At 41.6% G+C, this 17119-nt stretch overlaps 1 protein-coding gene across 1 annotated transcript in view; it reads left to right on the top strand.

The window, feature by feature from the left end:
- DPYD (dihydropyrimidine dehydrogenase) overlaps nt 1-17058 on the top strand; it is a 367920-nt gene extending 350862 nt beyond the window's left edge. The window contains exons 22-23 of the mRNA XM_080407063.1: nt 12769-12909; nt 15585-17058. Coding sequence (XP_080263189.1) covers nt 12769-12909; nt 15585-15755 — 312 coding nt within the window. The 3' untranslated portion in view covers nt 15756-17058. The remainder of the gene's footprint in view (nt 1-12768; nt 12910-15584) is intronic.
- The last annotated feature ends 61 nt before the right edge of the window (nt 17059-17119 follow it).

Below are 17119 nucleotides of genomic sequence, written 5' to 3'. Positions count from 1 at the left end.
CATGGGTAATTCCTTGAAGAATGAAGTAGAACTGTTAACAATTTCTTTCAGTTTGATTGCTACACTATGAGCTCAGTTTTGCATGATACCTTGGATTACTTGTGATGTGCTACATACCTCCATCTCTCATGTAGGATCAATGGAAAAGGTTGGTGTTCAGTACATACAAAAGCCGTTTCAGAAGGTTTTCAGACTGAACTTTTAAAGCTGGAGAGTGTTTAAGTAGCTGATCCACTGTCTACAATGAGTAAATGTCAAGGTGAAAATAAAACCTATGACCCCATCTACTGCATAATCCATACATTGGAGCTTTTCTGTTCCCTTAGGTAGCCAATAAATGTCAATAAAACGAAACTTCATAAGCTAATTATTCTAGGTGTTCGCTTTAGACCTTACTAAAACTTCAAGTCTGAATAGGAAAAAGAAGCAGGCAAATTGTTTATTTTTAAAGATCGGGATTCTCATATAGGCCCTTTTACAAAGCACCATGAAAATTGTATCTGTTGAGCTTGTTGATAGTCTTCCTCATATCTGTCAGAAAATCAGACATATACAGATAGGAGACTTGCACTGTATGATCAGACCTGTAAGAATTCTTGCAAAAATAAGGCCAAACATAAAAAACAATATGAGCAGCGTGGCGTACGAGGCACGGACTTTGCAAGGATTGTGAAGCAAAGACTTTTATTGTTAGTTAGTTACAGCTTTTATAAGTTCATACTCTGTACATGCGCTGCTAAAAGCTTTATTACTGGTCAAACTCTGCTGTCCACGCGCCCAGCCGCTGTTCACTACAGGCTACTCTGCTGTTCACGCTGTTCCCTTATCTTATAGAGGTGAGATCACGTTCCTCCTTTGTTTCTGTCTCATCCAGGTTTCTTTTCATGCTCCCTCAAAGTTATTTACCTCTTTGCTGCAGGATCACAGCTGCACGTTATCAATGTCAAAACAACCCACTGTCTCCTTACAGAGCAGTGGGTCAAAATGGCACATAATTCCCAAGGGAATTTTGCAGTTTACCAACACATGCAATGTCCCAGCTAACTGGTAGAACTGCAAAACCATCCAAGGAGAAATTTTGACTCATCTTCCTGTTTAACGTAAATAGTTTGCTACTTCTGTAGACCTCTTTCAGTTTTTTGGACTACTTATTTTGGTTTGTGTCATGCTATTGAAAATCGCTCCCCTCCTCTTTTGCTGAGGTTCCCTTCTTTATGTATACAACAAAGTTCCAAAGAAAGCAATCTACTCTTTTTTCTTTCCCACTATGATGAGCATTTTCAAAGCCTACTTGACCTCAGAGGTTTTATGGTTCTGTTCTCTTTGCAGGGAGAGTATTGATGTAGGGAAAAAGAGAAAGCAGAAGCAACAGCCAATAACTGCATTTTCAATGAGATAGCTTGCTTCTGAAAACAGCAGAAAGCCAAAAAATTGATACCATCCAAAAGCAAATAAACTGAATGAAGGAAAAAGTTTAGCAAGAGGGAAGAACAGACATAAAGATTTGAAAAAAAACATAAATAAAATGTTGAGGTCAATAATTTATCAAGCATACCACCAAGTACAAAAGCATAAAAGAACCAAGTAGTAGGAGATAGATTAACAGGAAGAAAAGACACCCTACTGCAGGGAAGGGGAAAATTAATTCCCCCAAACAAAAACTTTTGTTTATAAACACATTGAATACTTTTGTGTGGTGTCTGTGAGGAGCTACTGAGCTAGAAAAATCAGGTTACCATCTTTCTCACTTTCATTTAAACAAGACTGGAAAAGACTGAAGCAAGTAGGAGGTAGGAATGACCAAAGCTGATTCTTGACAGTCTTTCAGTCTGACCATCTCTTTAGAAGGGAATGTTTTAACCATAATGAGAAAAACAGTAGTGACAGAGGTTGTATTGGGTTTGCATGGCAAGGTTTTGGTAGTGGGCGCTACAGGGGTGGCTTCTGTGAGAAGCTGCTAGAAGCTTCCCCCATGTCCCATAGAGTCAATGCCAGACAGTTCCAAGACAGACCCACCGCTGGCCAAGGCCGAGCCCATCACCAACACTGGTAACACTTCTGGGGTAACATATTTAAGGAGGGGGAAAAGTTGCTGGGCAGCAGCAACTGCAGCCAGAGAAAGGAGTGAGACCATGTGAAAGCAACAGCTCTGCAGACACCAAGGCCAGTGAAGCAGGAGGGTGAGGAGGCGCTCCAGGTGCTGGAGCAGATTCCCCGGCAGCCCATGGTGAAGCCCACGGTGAGGCCCGCTGTGCCCCTGCAGCCTGTGCAGGTTAACGGTGGAGCAGATCCCCACCTGTGGCCCGTGGAGGACCCCGTGCCAGAGCAGACAGATGCCCAAAGGAGGCTGTGACCCATGGGATGCCCACACCGGAGCAGGGTCCTGGCAGGAGCTGGGGAGCCACGGAGAGAGGAGCCCAGGCTGGAGCAGGTTTGCTGGCAGGGCTTGTGACCAAGTCACAAGGACCCACGCTGGGGCAGTCTGTTCCTGAAGGACTGCACCCTGTGGAAGGGCCCATGCTGGAGCAGTTAGTGAAGAACTGCAGCCCGTGGAAGGGACTCACGTTGGAGAAGTTCATGGAGGACTGCTCCCGTGGGAAGGACCCTGCGCTGGAGCAGGGCAAGAGTGTGAGGAGTCCTCCAGCTGAAGAGAAAGGAGCAGCAGAAAATGAACTGACTGCCCATTCCCCACCCCCTGTGGCACTGCAGCAGGTAGAGAACTCGGAATTAATGTTAAGCCGAGGAAGAGGGGAGGGATGAGAGAAGGTGTTTCTTAAGGCTTAGTTTCTATTTCTCATTATCCTACTCTGATTTGATTGCTAATAAATTAAACTAATTTCCCCAAGCTGAGTCTGTTTTGCCCAAGACGGTAACTGGTGAGTGATCTCTCTGTCCGTATCTCAACCCAGGAGCCTTTTGTTATATTTTCTCTCCAGCTGAGAGTCCAGCTGAGGAGTGGGAGTGACTGAGTGGTTTTGGTGGACACCTGGTGTCCAGTCAGGGTCAACCCACCACAGATGCCCACTAAGAATTAGGAAAATACCGGAGCTTTGCTTGAAGTAGGGAACTTCCTACTACAAGGAGAGATTTTAATAAAGTTTATTATTAATAGATCCATCTATTATTATGTTGTGGATAAAGTCTGCCAGGAAGGTTCAGGGTATTCATTAAGGAAGCTGAGTGAAGCTTAATGAAAAAAGGTGACTTATCTGATACCCTTCCCTGATCAGGAGCTTTCCATGGAGAGAAGCAGAGGAGCTTGGACATGAGTGATTTATTTGTAACTGTCCAAGAAGCATTCACATTTAGAATTACAAATCCCAGACTATCTCCATGCAGTTCTCTCTTGGCTGATCGTCTAGACAAAGGAGAGACTATGTTCCGTTAGTTCAGACTAGGATATCAGGGGGTGGGAATGGTCAGCTCTTAGAGCCAGTCCCAGCGTAACTCTAGTTCTCTGGAGCACTGAAGAGGTATGTTTGAAAGCTGATCAGACCTGAGAGATAGCTGTCCTTGAAAGAGCTATAGCTCCTGCTTTGGCTGGTTGTATTTTTGGAGGGTTGCTGCAAATTTCCTGGTGCCTGCCCAGAACTCCCTCATCTGTCTAATTGGCTGTTGGGTTGGTGATATGTAAATTCCAACATTTGTTTAAATTGCACATGCTGCCAAAATGCTTTTTTGTGCAGATTAAAAAACCCTCTGTGATTATCCAGAATCTAATTTAATTTTTGGATGGCTTTTCCCATGGCTTTTCTCTTTATTTTCTCTATTTTTCAATATTAACTGAAACTGCATACTTTGATATTCAGCAGAGTTTTTTCTTCTTTTCTCACTTGTCTGTAATATCAGAATTTCTGCTGCATGTAGATATGTGCCCTGGATCTTTTCTTTTCAGTTGCAATTCTGTACAGCTCCCACAAATGTATTTGCCTATCTCAGGTTACCTCCTTGTTACTTTAATTCCTTTCCTTATACATTCCTGTGGGTTTTTTTCCTAATAATTTAGTTCTTTGTCCTTCAGGGCCTATACCATAATATTTAGTCACCATTTATCTGCTTATTTTATTTTATCCTTCTTTACCCCACAAGTCTTGCTGTAGAGATTGCCCTGTTTGGTAGTTTAAACACTCTGACATAGCTCTGCTTGTCAGCGCAGCTAGGGCATGACATGTTGTCTCACCTGTTGGAAAAACATCCATATTAAGTTTGAGGATCTCCCTCAAGCTTACGTTCCTTGTGTTTGAACTACTTGTCACCCTTGTGTGTACAGATATGTTTACATGGTCTTCCGCACATACATGTATGCAAGTCTTTTTATGCCGATGCTGTAAGCAGCCGGCTGAGCCAGCACCTTGGGAGGCACCTAGCCACGTTTAGTCCAGTGCTGTGCTTAATCTAGAAAATCCTCTTGAGAGATCAAGTGTATTTATCTAGGCATAGCACTGTTATGCCATAACGGTGTGCCGTTTGGATCCTTCCTGGTTTTTATCTGGATGGTTCAATACAAGTAGTTTTAGTTTGTGCTTGCTTGCCTGGAAAAGACCATATTGTAATCTTCATCATAAATGTGGAGCTGTTGCATATTTTGGGTGGAACTCTGCATACGTCTCCCATAATTTATGGGAAGCCAGCTTCCCCCAAGCATTTGCTCCAACATGAAATCACAGCAATAATCTCTCCTGCAGTAGCCCATAATGATCCCTTCTCTATCACAGTACCTCAGAGAATATTCTCATTACATGTGACAGTTTAAGCAAATTTAAGTTAATCTTCAGATATGGGGAGAAACTCTAGAGTCCAAACCTTCTCTTTCCTTCCCTGCTCTGACTGTAGGAGGACTGCCTCAAGGGGTTCGGGAATAGAGTAGAGTAGAGCAGAGTAGAGTAGAGTAGTAGAGTAGAATAGATTAGAATATAATTTAATTTCAGTTGGAAGGGACCTACAAATGACCATCTAATCCAACTGCCTGACCATTTCAGGGCTGACCGAAAGTTAAAGCATGTGAAAGTATATTAAAGACATCGTCTAAATGTTTATTAGACACTGACAGGCTTGTGGCATCAGCCACCTCTCTAGGCAGCCTGTTCCTATTTTTTACCACCTTCTTGGTAAAGAAATGTTTCCTAATGTCCACTCTAAACCTCCCCTGGCACAGCTTTGAACTGTTCCCACACACCCCGTCACTGAATACTGGGGAGAAGAGATCGGCACCTCCATCCCCACTTCCCCTCCTCAGGAAGCTGCAGAGAGCAATGAGGTTGTCCCTCAGCCTCCTTTTCTCCAAACCAGATGATCCCAGACTCATTATCTGCTCCTGATAGGATATTCCTTCCAGCCCTTTCACCAGCCTTGTTGCCCTCCTCTGGACACATTCAAGGACCTTCACATCCTTAAATTGTGGGGCTCAGAACTGCACACCTCAAGGTGAGGCTGCTCCAACGCTGCACACAGCAGGACAATCACCTCTTCTGACCGGCTCGTTGTGCTGGGTTTGAAGCACCCCAGGATGGGGTTTGCCCTCTTGGCTGCCAGGGTGCACTGCTGGCTCCTGCTGAGCCTGTGTTGGCCAGCACCCCATTCTGCAGGGCTGCTCCCCAGCCACTCCTCTCCCACTTCATACGTGTGGCCAGTGTTACTCCATTCTCGGTGCAGAATCCTGCCTTTGGACTTGTTGAATTTCATCCCATTAATCATTGCCCAGTGCTCCGATCTATCTAGATTCTTCTGCAAGGCTAGCAGCCCGTAAGAGGAAGGGCACTGTGCTACCGTATGTAAAACTGGAAGGACTGAATATTCCAGAGCATTAATATAACAACAGCATTACAGCAATTATGGTGCTATTTTCTATCTTGACGTGCTGCTAGTTTGCTTGTCTCTTGTCAGGACATCACATCAAGAGGGTTTTGTGAGCTGTCCAGGGTGTTTTCTCTTGCAGCTTTCTTTTATCTGGAATGCCTCTGTTGGCAAGAACAGTGAAAGTTACCTCCTTTGACAGGCTGTTTGTCAAACTGCATTTTTTCACTGTGATAGTACCTGTTCATTAGTTTTGTAAAATACCTATGAAGTTTCTCGGGCTTTCTTTAATTTACTCTAACTAAAATCTGTATCAACTCTGTAGTCTTCTGGTTCAAACCTTTTCCTGAAACACAACCAAACACATTAAACAGCATCATATCTAAACCAGAAAACTGAGACCCTTTTCTCTGTTCATATTTGGCCTTTTATGAGGATTGATCGTGGTATTCCAGCTCTTTATTTTTCCTTTGTTTAGCCAACTTGCAATCCCACTTCATGGCTACTTAATTTCAAAACTCTGTTGTGTCAGAGGTCTGTGTGAGAGACCTAGTGAAACACAAAATGTATCAGTCTTTTTTTTAATTTATTTATTGCCTCAGAGTCTTCATAAAGAATTGTGGTAGATTCACAAGGCATAATTTTCATTACAGAAGCCGTACTGAATTATGTAGTAAAGGTTCATTTGAGTTATTTTCTAAGTCCCTCTTTAGCTAGTACTGAAACAGTTTTACTTGCTTTACTGAAACAAGGCTTAGAGGTCCCTAAATCCCAGAGCACGTTTGATAACCTTTTTAACTATTGGCAAAGCATCTGTAATCTTTCATTTAAAGTTAGTTTTAATGAAATTACATACCTTTTGTTAGCCACTTTACTGTAAATTTAATTTGGTCATGTACCCTCAGATTCTAGTGACTCTCTTCCTTAATCCATAATTTTTTTTTTCAAACATTCCTTATTTCCATACCTTCTCTCTGACAGTACCTCAACTTTATTACTGAAAAAGAACAGGTGGAAGGCAGGTATCTCCCTAATGAAGATAAGAACACTGGTTCAGAGAGCAATTTACTTTCTTTACAGCATTTCATCCCCTTTCCATGCTCTCTGGAACCTAGCGCGGGCCATTCTGCACAGCCTCTTGTTCTTTCACAACCTATTGAATCCTGAGAACTGCCCAAACATCCCCAAAATATAATGAACAGATAGAGTACTTGGGATCAAGCGTACAGTTTTTTGCTATATAAATGTCAAATGCTTTTTTAGGAGTTTTTTATATTACTTGTTGGTGAATCAACTTAAGCATTTGTATCATGGTCAGTGATCCCCTGGAGACCTGAAGCCTGAGGCTGAGGCCCGTCCTTAGCACAGACTGCTATTCACAACAGGCAAACCTCTGCTTCTGGTGAGCTAAAGATTACCGTGCTGTTGCTGTCAGCTTCAAGTGCATAAAGTTCCTAGTCAGTGAACCTTTTTCCTGAACGCAGTGTGGCATGCGAAGTGTTTTATGGTAACTCAAACAGTGCAATAAGAGGAAAAGCATGTGTTTTCCCTTTGAACTTGCTATATCAGATGCAGTACCTGCACTGTATATGGCTTTCTTAGATCATTATCTAATGAGAGGCCTGTGATATTCATCATCTCTAGAGCACAGTGTGGTCTTTTACAGTGAGGTCTGCATGAAGATGGACACAGCAGGTCTACAAGGAGCCATACCTGAACCATAAATTATATTTACAAATACAGGTTTACTAATATGATGGCTAATGAAAAGCTAATCATCATAAAATGCTTGATATATTAATATTAAAAATGCAGCTATAGTAATAAAAATAGCATTGTAAAAATTATATCCTACTGAACAGATTTGTTCCTTGTGTATACTCAAAACTACATCTGCCTAGCTTAGTGACAAAATGATTTTTTTTCCTGTACTCATTAGTATCATAAAACTAATGGATTCTGCTCTGATTCTCTCCATAGCAACTGAATTCCCTGCCAGTTCCAGTTGCAGGACTAAATTCCTCTCCCAGTTCATTCAATACATTTTTTTTGAGAAGAGTGAGACAGCACAGCAGTAATCAAAAGGAGCACTCTAGGTCCCTGAGATTACAAAAGTGTAACTTAGGACAAAATTTACCTTCCAGCTTGTGGTTTTTTTATTGCTGCTGGTAATGTGTAAGCCACAAAGAGCACATCTTGACTTTCAGAACCTGGCTTCTGTCTGCAGATCTGGCAGTTGGCAAAAAACATTATACTGTAAACAGTGCAAATTTGATCCGGAGGCTATTGAGATATACCAAGTGTGGAATCCCACAGTGCCAGTTTAGACAGTTGCTTTTTGGAGTGAAACCACTTTAAACAGTGAAAGTTGATGATTTCTTGCTGCACTGTTTATTTTGTTCCAGACGTTTATGACTTGATGGAAACAAGAAGCTCTGAGATAGCTTGAGATGCTGTAAAAGAGTGCACCTGCAAAACATCTTTCAAGTACCATCTCTTTTTTAGGCAATAGAGTCTTGAAAGTTTCCAAATTAATAAACAGACAGTTTTTGTTTGAGAGAAAGAAGTGATTAAAAAACAGAACACCCATGAGTGTAAATGAGCAGTAAATCATTGACACAGTCTTTTGGAATCACTTGCAGGCCTCAAAAATGTCATCATAGAATCATAGAACAGTTTGGGTTGGAAGGGACCTTAAAGATCTTCCAGGTCCATCCCCCCTGCCATGGACAGGGACACCTTCCCCTAGACCAGGTTGCTCAAACCCATCCAGCCTGGCCTTGAGCACTGCCAGGGATGGGGCATCACAGCTTCTCTGGGCAGCCTGTGCCAGTGCCTCGCCACCCTCGTAGTGAAGAATTTCTTCCTTACATCTAATCTAAATTGTAAACCTAATAACCTAATCTAAATAGGGGACCTACTAAAAAGTCTGTCCCCACCTTTCTCACAGGCCCCCATTAGGTACCGGGGGGCAGCTGCAAGGTCTCCCCTGAGCCCTCTCTTCTCCAGGCTGACCCACCCCAGCTCTCTCAGCCCCTCGACCACCTTTGTGGCCTCCTCTGGACTCGCCCCCACAGGCCCGTGTCCTTCTCGTGCTGGGTCCCAGGGCTGGACGCAGCGCTGCGGGGGGCTCACAAGGGCCGGGCAGGGGGACAGTCGCCTCCTCCGACCTGCCGGCCGCGCTGCTTTCCGTGCAGCCCAGGACACGGGTGGCTTTCTGGGCTGCAAGCGCACGTTGTTGGGCCACGTTGAGCTTTTTGTCCACCGGCACCTCCAAGCCCTTCTCCTCAGGGCTGCTCTCAGCCCATTCCCTGCCCAGCCTGTATGGACACCGGGGGTTGCCCCGACCCAGGTGCAGGACCCTGCGCTTGGCCTTGTTGAACATCAGGAGGTTCGCACAGACCCACCTCTCGAGGCTGCCAGAGTCCCTCTGGGTGGCATCCCTGCCCTCCAGCGTGTCGACCGCACCACTCAGCTTGGTGGTGTTGGCAAATCTTCCCTATTTGGAATTCTAGCTCCCCAAAAGTGTATTTTGTGAGCTGTGAGAAGTGCGACTTGGTTACAAATTCAGAAATCACCATGCCATAAGCATTGTTTTTGTTATTCTTTTTGTAAGTTTGTAGCTGGAAAAATCTATTTTGATCATGTTCTTCTAAGCAACAGTTTCCTGAGCTAATGCTATCCTAAACCTTGGACTGTCTACCCCCAGCTGCTTCTCTGGAAGGCCATTAACCACCTTGCTCCTTTCCCATTTAAAAAGCCTTTTGTAATTTCCAGCTTTAAATTTATTCATGGCTGGCTTATAATCATGTGTTCTTGTGCCAACATTGTCATTTAACTTAAATAGCTCTTTTCCCTCCCTGATGTATATATAAAGAGACATCACATTCCGGCTCTGCCTTCATCTTCCTAGGCTAAACATCTTGTTAAGCTCTTTTTTTCTTCTCTCATAAGCAGGGCCCTCCATCCCATGATTATTTAAGTAGCTCATTTCTGCAGTCTGCTTGAGCTTTGTGGGTTTCTTAACATCCAGATGATATTTAAAGAATACAATTATGAATCCAGAACCTCCCTGAGAAAATTATTAATTACCTATGCTGTTTAAATGTCTGCTTTTGTTAGGTTATAAAGCCCTTCACTGTCAGGAATCTCCCCACGTTGATACTTCTACAACATGAGCAGGCAGTGGAAAGCTACTTCATTGTATGTTGTACAGGTCATTTCTTCAAATTCTTCAGTACGCAGACCAGTACTTGCAGACGACACATGCATTTGTGACATACAGTGGAATGTTTAAGGGGCTATATAACACAAGAGAGAGGATTATAGGATACTTAGTATTGCTGGGGGCAGTAGATCACACAAAGGCACATGTATTTTGAAACCTGTCGCAGCTATGATACAGACAAGTCTACATGAGACTTGAAACAAGCAAGAGCTGAATTGTACAACTGCAATTTTTTGACTGATACAGAAGACTGCAGAAACCTGAGAACTGTAGCAACCTGAAAACTGCTGAGCAATTCCTAGTAAATCCATAAATTTTTCTGAGTAAGACGTGGAAATGAAAAGACAGGGTTGTGAACAGTTCCTAAGAGATCACATTGGCTGGAGTTAGTTATTGTAGCTCATCAGTGAGGCACAGTAAAGGGTTGTGTGTTCAAGTCTAGTCCTTTGCAATATCAAAGTAAAAAGTATTAGCTGAAACACTTTCATAGTAGTTAATTGACCTTTTACAGTGGTTTAAGCAAACAGATTTTTCTTCAAATTTGCAGTGAATTTGGACCATGCACATAATCAGCTTGCACAGCTCTATTGATGAGTGCTAACTCATTAAGCTGTGATAACTTGCTCACTTACAGTCATCTGTCCACACTCATCATGCTGCCTTTAGCAATGTGCCACAGCTGTTTTATGCTGGAAAAGCATTAATGTTCTCTACATGTTGCTGAGAAGAACTGGAAGGCTTTTAGCATTGAATGAATGCAGCCAAGGTATTTCACATGTCAGCAACTTAGGGGTTTGGCAGAGGGAAAATGTTTGAGTGGTTTTGGAACAAGAAAACAGTGCCATTTCCCTGTCCTTCTTCCTGGGCTTAGGATATGGTTGAATTTCCTACCTCTACAGTCATTAAGATCAACTACATAGATCCTACCACTGCATCCCGTGAACAAAGAAATTTGTCTAATTGCATAAAGATACTATTGTAATTAAGTGCTGAAGGCCAGGTAGGCCTCAAAGTTAAAACTTCACTGAGATGAACAGAAGTCATTCATTCAGGAAGTAGAGCTGTTGTTGCAAGTTCTCAGCAGGCTTGGGAAGACAAGGTTGGACCCATTTTTGCATTTAATTCATGCAGCAGAGCTTTCCTTTGGAGCTAACATTGATAAAGCCATATTACCCTATTGCTCTGATGTGGCATAGAAATAATTAGGGATGCTTACTTTGTTTGAAAGTAAGGCTGCCAAAAAAAAGATATGCAATAAAAAATTAAGTTACTGTAATCCAGTTCTTTTGCAATGAGAATTGAAAACTATAGAGCATTGTATGAGATTATAAATTATACAGGTTAAATATAGAATGCTCCTACACACTTAAAATGGTTGCTAATCATTTCAGAATACTTCTTTTGACTGATAGGAATAAGGTAAGTATTGCTTCTTCAAAAAACATTGAGAAACAAAAAAGAAAATCCTTATCATGTTTCTTGGCAATGCAAGACCAAAGGTAAACACTTTGAAGCTTATAATTCTGGTCAGACTTGTCTGTGTCTCCTATTTGGCTTGATCTTGAGCATTTTTCAATTGACTTGAATCAAAGTCCATAATCAAAATCATAATGACTTCTTGGTTTATTACAGGAGAATGACTTTGAAGCCAGTTCTGCTGTCCTATCACTCAGTGAGCTTTCTCTAATACTTAACAGTTATACCCATTTTTAAAGCAAATTAAAATGTATTGTTGCATCACATAACCCTCACTTACTAAGCCAGATTTATCTTAACAATGTAGAATCTTGCACATAAAACTGAGCTTGGTTTGCAACATGGGAACTGTTGAAGTGTGCTTAGCGAACTCACACAATACTCAGGCAGCCAGTACAGTGCCACAGAGAGAATCTTTTAAAATGCAATCACATTCATCATCTGTTCTAGACTTCCACAAGGTAAATTAATTTAACCAAGGGATAGCTGCAGTCCAAAGGACGTGGGACTTGTCCCATCTCTACCATTGACTCAGTGAAGCTGAACTGCCACTGTACTGTGCAGTTTCCCTTGATGTAAAGTGGAAATGGTTTGCATCAGGTAGGCCCCCCACAACTTATTTTAGAGGGCATGTCTTCCCCTTGTGGTATGTACCCATACGCTGTCCTGCCATACACCTTTACTTTTGCAGCACAGATGTAAGGCTGATGCCACAAATCCCTCCCTGTGAAGTTAGCAGAACTGAATCAAGACTTGCAGGATTAGACCCACAGCTTGCTTCTGTACAATATTTGCAGTAAACTCATGACCATGTCATATGCACATCTTGCTAAAGAAAGAAAGGCAGTTAGTCTTCTTTCTTTACTTGCTGTGTGTTCTTAAATCTGTGCTAATGAGAAATTACCAAGGATGATCTGATTGTTTGTAGAATGTCGCTCCTGTTTTGCACTCCATTTTATTCCTTGAAGTTTCGCACAATGGCAAAACAACAGCACGTTCAAAATCAAGTACTAAACGTGTAACCTATTTGCAGAACATGTTTGTATACAAATACATACTTCTAGTGCTGCCTACGTCCTTTGTACCTCTTTACAGGAGGTATGAAGGTCAGCAACTTGGAAATTTATAAGAAAAATCCTAAACGTCATCACAATGCATGGCCAAATCTTCCATATTAAAGTAATAGAGAGTCCTCCTGCACAGCTATAGAAACTGCTTAGGTATCTTCTAAATGAGTCAATACTTTCTTTTTTCTTTTTTTTTTTCCCTAGGATGTAATTGGAAAAGCACTGCAGTATATTGGAACATATGGTGAGCTCTGCAACGCAGAGCAAGTTGTGGCTCTGATTGACGAGGAAATGTGTATCAACTGTGGCAAATGTTACATGACCTGTAATGATTCTGGCTACCAGGTAAGAGCACAGCTGTAATTAGCAGAAAGGCAGGATGAGTTATCTTTCTGCTGCTGGGGAGGAAGAATCCACCTTCTGTTAATGAGCAGGTGGTAAAAACAGATGTCTAAAATATTGGAGTTGAACCCCAGCACGCTCGCAGGCTATGCCGCACAAGCCCTGCCTGAGCTGTTCGCACAGCGGTGGGAACGCCACCCAGCACGGCTGCTTCTGGAGGGCTCTGCGGAGTGTACAGCATCTCGCTGGCTCGCTCTAGGTCACTCTCCCAGTCTCTCCCTACTGCAAGTGGGAAGGGGGATTCTTTTTAAGAGGAAGAAAACCAAGTCTGGTGGCAGTAAGTGTAGTTCTTTGATGGTTTTCAAGTACGTGAGAAATAAAGGGAAGACTGCATCCCTTCCCACCAAGGGGATGTGGGGAGACAAAACCTGGTCTTATTGCCAAATGCTTTTTAAGAAACCTAGTCCTTGTTCCATCAGCGTAACTGAACTTGAACTAATGCAGGTTTCAGGCAGGTGAGTTTTTGTTTTGATCTCGATTGAGGTATAAATCCTTTCTCCAGGATAGCTGCCAGGGTTTAGAGCAGCAGGTTGAAGTTTGCAGAAATCATTGTGAACAGAAAATAGCACAATTTTGAGCTGGTGCTCCTGTTTGCAGCAAAGTATCCCTCTGATTTCAGCTCAGTACGGTAGCATAAGTTGTATGAAATGTATCAGCATTTCTACGTGCCATTCCTTGCCATGTCCACTGGAGCTGATGGACTGGTCTGCAGTGTATTCTTTTAGAAAACCAAAATACAATCAAGCATAAGCTCCATGGAATCCAATGTGCAGTAAGCAATAATTTCTACATGAATTTTTCCATTCATCCCAGTCCAAGAACAATTTGTCAGAAACAAATACTTTAACTGAGCACCAAGTTTCCTCTGAACACCACGAGCCTTTGTTTATCCGTAATTCAGTCTAATCAATAGTTGGTCTGATGAATTTAACTATATACAGTTAAAAGAAAAAGTCTTCCCATTTAAATCAACTCCTGCAATTAAAACAAGTGTGTCAGAGCAAAGGAAGACATGTTTTTTCCACTAATACAAGAAAATTAATGCTGCATTTGTACCAGGTTAGGTGATTACTACAGTAGTCTTTTAACTGTCTAGATTTCTTCTTGACACTGAAGTCTTCACCTCTTCTCCTTCCATCAGATTTCCCGGTGAAGGGAGCATATAGCCCTTTGAGAGCAAAAGACTGTTCTATTTAGTAAAACTTTCTTTTCTATAGCTGAGAAAAAAATCAGCACCAAAAGAACCAGAGTTTAAAACCCCAGGAGGTTTTCGAAGGACAAACATTTTTTTTTTCTTAATTAAGGAAACTCAAAAGAAATTAATTGCAAAGAATTCACACATACCCTTCAAAATAGCATCTGTTTTGTTTCTCTTTTGTTTCAGAAGTATCCAAGCTGCTCTACAGAGCCATCAACTTGTATGACTCCAACAGAAAAGCTTTACTTAATTTAAAGTTGAGCACTGCAGTCCTGACTTCCTCTCACTCTTTGAACTCCCTTTCAAGACCTGCATTGTTGTTAGGGAGAGAGGAAGGAGTTCTTAAATACTTACAAACCAAAGCTCTCTTTGTGCTCAAGCTACACTAAAACTTGTGGATTCAGGACAGTTAGTACCTAATTCATGCCCTTAATGGTTGCTACAGCAACTTCTCTGCTTTCCTAATAGTGAAAGCCCAAACGCTGCAGATCCCTTTGGAGCCAACCTGCAGTACCACCTCCCACCCCCTCCCTGCCCCCCCAGTTGCTGACAGTGGTTAGGGAAATTGGCTAAGGTACCACTTGCTTGCACAGAAGCAAGAGTTCAGCTTTCAGGCCTGATGTTTCCTTCCTAATACTCTTAAAAGTAGATGTTCAGTGGGTTGGGTTTTTTTCTTTTGGACTTTTCTAGGCTTGCTTCTTAGATATTGAAGTTTTTGCAGTTGTGTGAGGCTTCTGTTTTTTGCTTTTAATTGTCATTCCCATTATACCAAGAGTTTATTTCATAGAGACTGCAACTGTTATTTCACATTCAAATACACTTATCACCCTAATTGCTAATGAGGAGTCACTGCATGGAAATGTGAGAACTAAAGCAAGCTCTGCCTGCCCGGAACTCAGATATCCCTTTCAAAGATTTGCAAAGGAAAATAATCGTACGAGGCACAGCATGCTGTGTTTTTCTCTAGTATTTATTAAATTAGATTGTTTAGGCTGTGCTGAAAATAAAAGCCAAAAGAACACATTGTGGCCAGCGTTGTGCTGAAGCCGTACAGGCATGGTCTGATGCCTCCTCTGAACCAGTAACACCAGCAAATTGGTCCCTTATGAAATATTTCCTTCACGCAACATAGAAATCCCTCTGGGAGTTTAAACATCATGGGCCAAACTCCTCCTTTTGTCACCAGCCCCTGTGACCCTTGAGCTTTTGACAAGGTATAATTTGGCCCATATTTCTAATTTTAAAGTGTTAGGAGGGGGGTTGTTTTGTTCCCTGCCAGTTGAACAGTTGCTATAGCTGCAGTGCAGAATCACACCAAGATGTCTCCAAGTGCTGTAGCACAGGAAATGCAGGCACTAAAATGGGAGCAATTTTGACCTTTTCCGTGAGTGACATCAATAATGTTTATTCCTGTTCGCAGGCTATCCAGTTTGATCCCGAAACCCACCTGCCCACGGTTACTGACAGCTGTACAGGCTGCACCCTGTGTCTCAGCGTCTGCCCTGTTATCGACTGCATCCGCATGGTTTCCAGGACAACACCCTACGAACCAAAGCGCGGGCTGCCCTTAGCCATGAACCCCGTGTGCTGAGGTGATCCATCCGACAGCTAATGTGAACTATACACTTGTTTGATACAATTGATTTGCTTTCTAATTAGTCCTTGAAAATCTACTCTTACAAAAAAAAAAAAAAAAAAAAAAAAGTAATATTGATATCTATTACAATGAACACTGTGTTTTCCAATTATTATTTCTACAACAATTAAGTAAGTTTTGGAATTACAGAAGGGCAGCAATTAGTCAGTCATCGCTGTCATATGTCCACTATTTGAAGTGTAACTTTCTCCTTAAAATTCATGCTGTAATTTCAAAATATCTCTATAGGCTCTTTAATCTCTATGTATTTTCTGGCTGTAAATATAATTAAGAAAGCATTTTTAATGAACTAAAAATCAATGTACAAGCTAACTGTTTGGAAGGAGGCATTTTGTAATTAAACATTACATTTAGTTTTAAAAGAGTTTCTTAGAAGATGTAATTAACTACACAGCTTTCAAACAAAGCAATGTGGCTTCTATTTTTCTATGAGAAGAAATGAAAGGGAGTTTAGAATAGGGTTTAGGAACTGGATTAATCACTTTCAACTACTACAGCATATGGTAGTGTATTTTTATAATCCTTTCTAATTCTTTCTCACACTAGTCACTTTACAGAATAAATTTGCTGTGCACTGACACATGCTGGACTCTTCAGATTTGTGTATTGCATGGGTAGCTTGATCGTTACTTTTTTTTTTCCCCAGTGAACACTCACAACAACTCTCTAAAAACAGTTAGACCAGCTTATTATGAAGCCCAGGTTGCATCTCAGGATTCTGAGATGTGACAACATTTTTTGCTCCAAGCTCATCCTCTAAATAACTTTTTAATTGTGCCAATTAATGTTCCAGAATGTACACGTTACAGGTCAGAGATCTGATTGCGTGCAAATGGAATACGCACCCTGCAGACTGCATTTGCCAAACACAGACACATAGAGCATACTGGCAAGATGATTTCCCCCAGTGCCAATTCTTCATACTTATTGGTTATGTATGGTTATACTAGTTTCACAACCAAAGAAAAAATACAGATTTGTTTGTCTTGCTAAACAATATATCAGCTTTAATCCATTTTTCATTCACAGCAGGAACTTTCTAATAAGAATGCATTGCTGTCTGCTTTACTCCACTTACAAATATAAAGCCTTTAGTTTCATAATAATGATAAATGATCTATCAGTTCAATTCCTTATACCCTATATCGTGATCAGCAAAAGCTTTGATTAAAAACCCTGACTTTTGTTTCTTGATTTATGAATTGTGCACTGAATTAAAAATAAATGTTGAAACCAACTTGTGATTGTCCGTGGTTGGGTTTTTTTTTTTTTCATTTACTAAACAGATTTTTCTTGTA

Source organism: Falco punctatus (assembly GCF_963210335.1).
Source record: "Falco punctatus genome assembly, chromosome: 11".
In the NCBI taxonomy this organism is placed as follows: domain Eukaryota; kingdom Metazoa; phylum Chordata; class Aves; order Falconiformes; family Falconidae; genus Falco; species Falco punctatus.
This window is presented reverse-complemented; position numbering and strand designations above follow the sequence as displayed.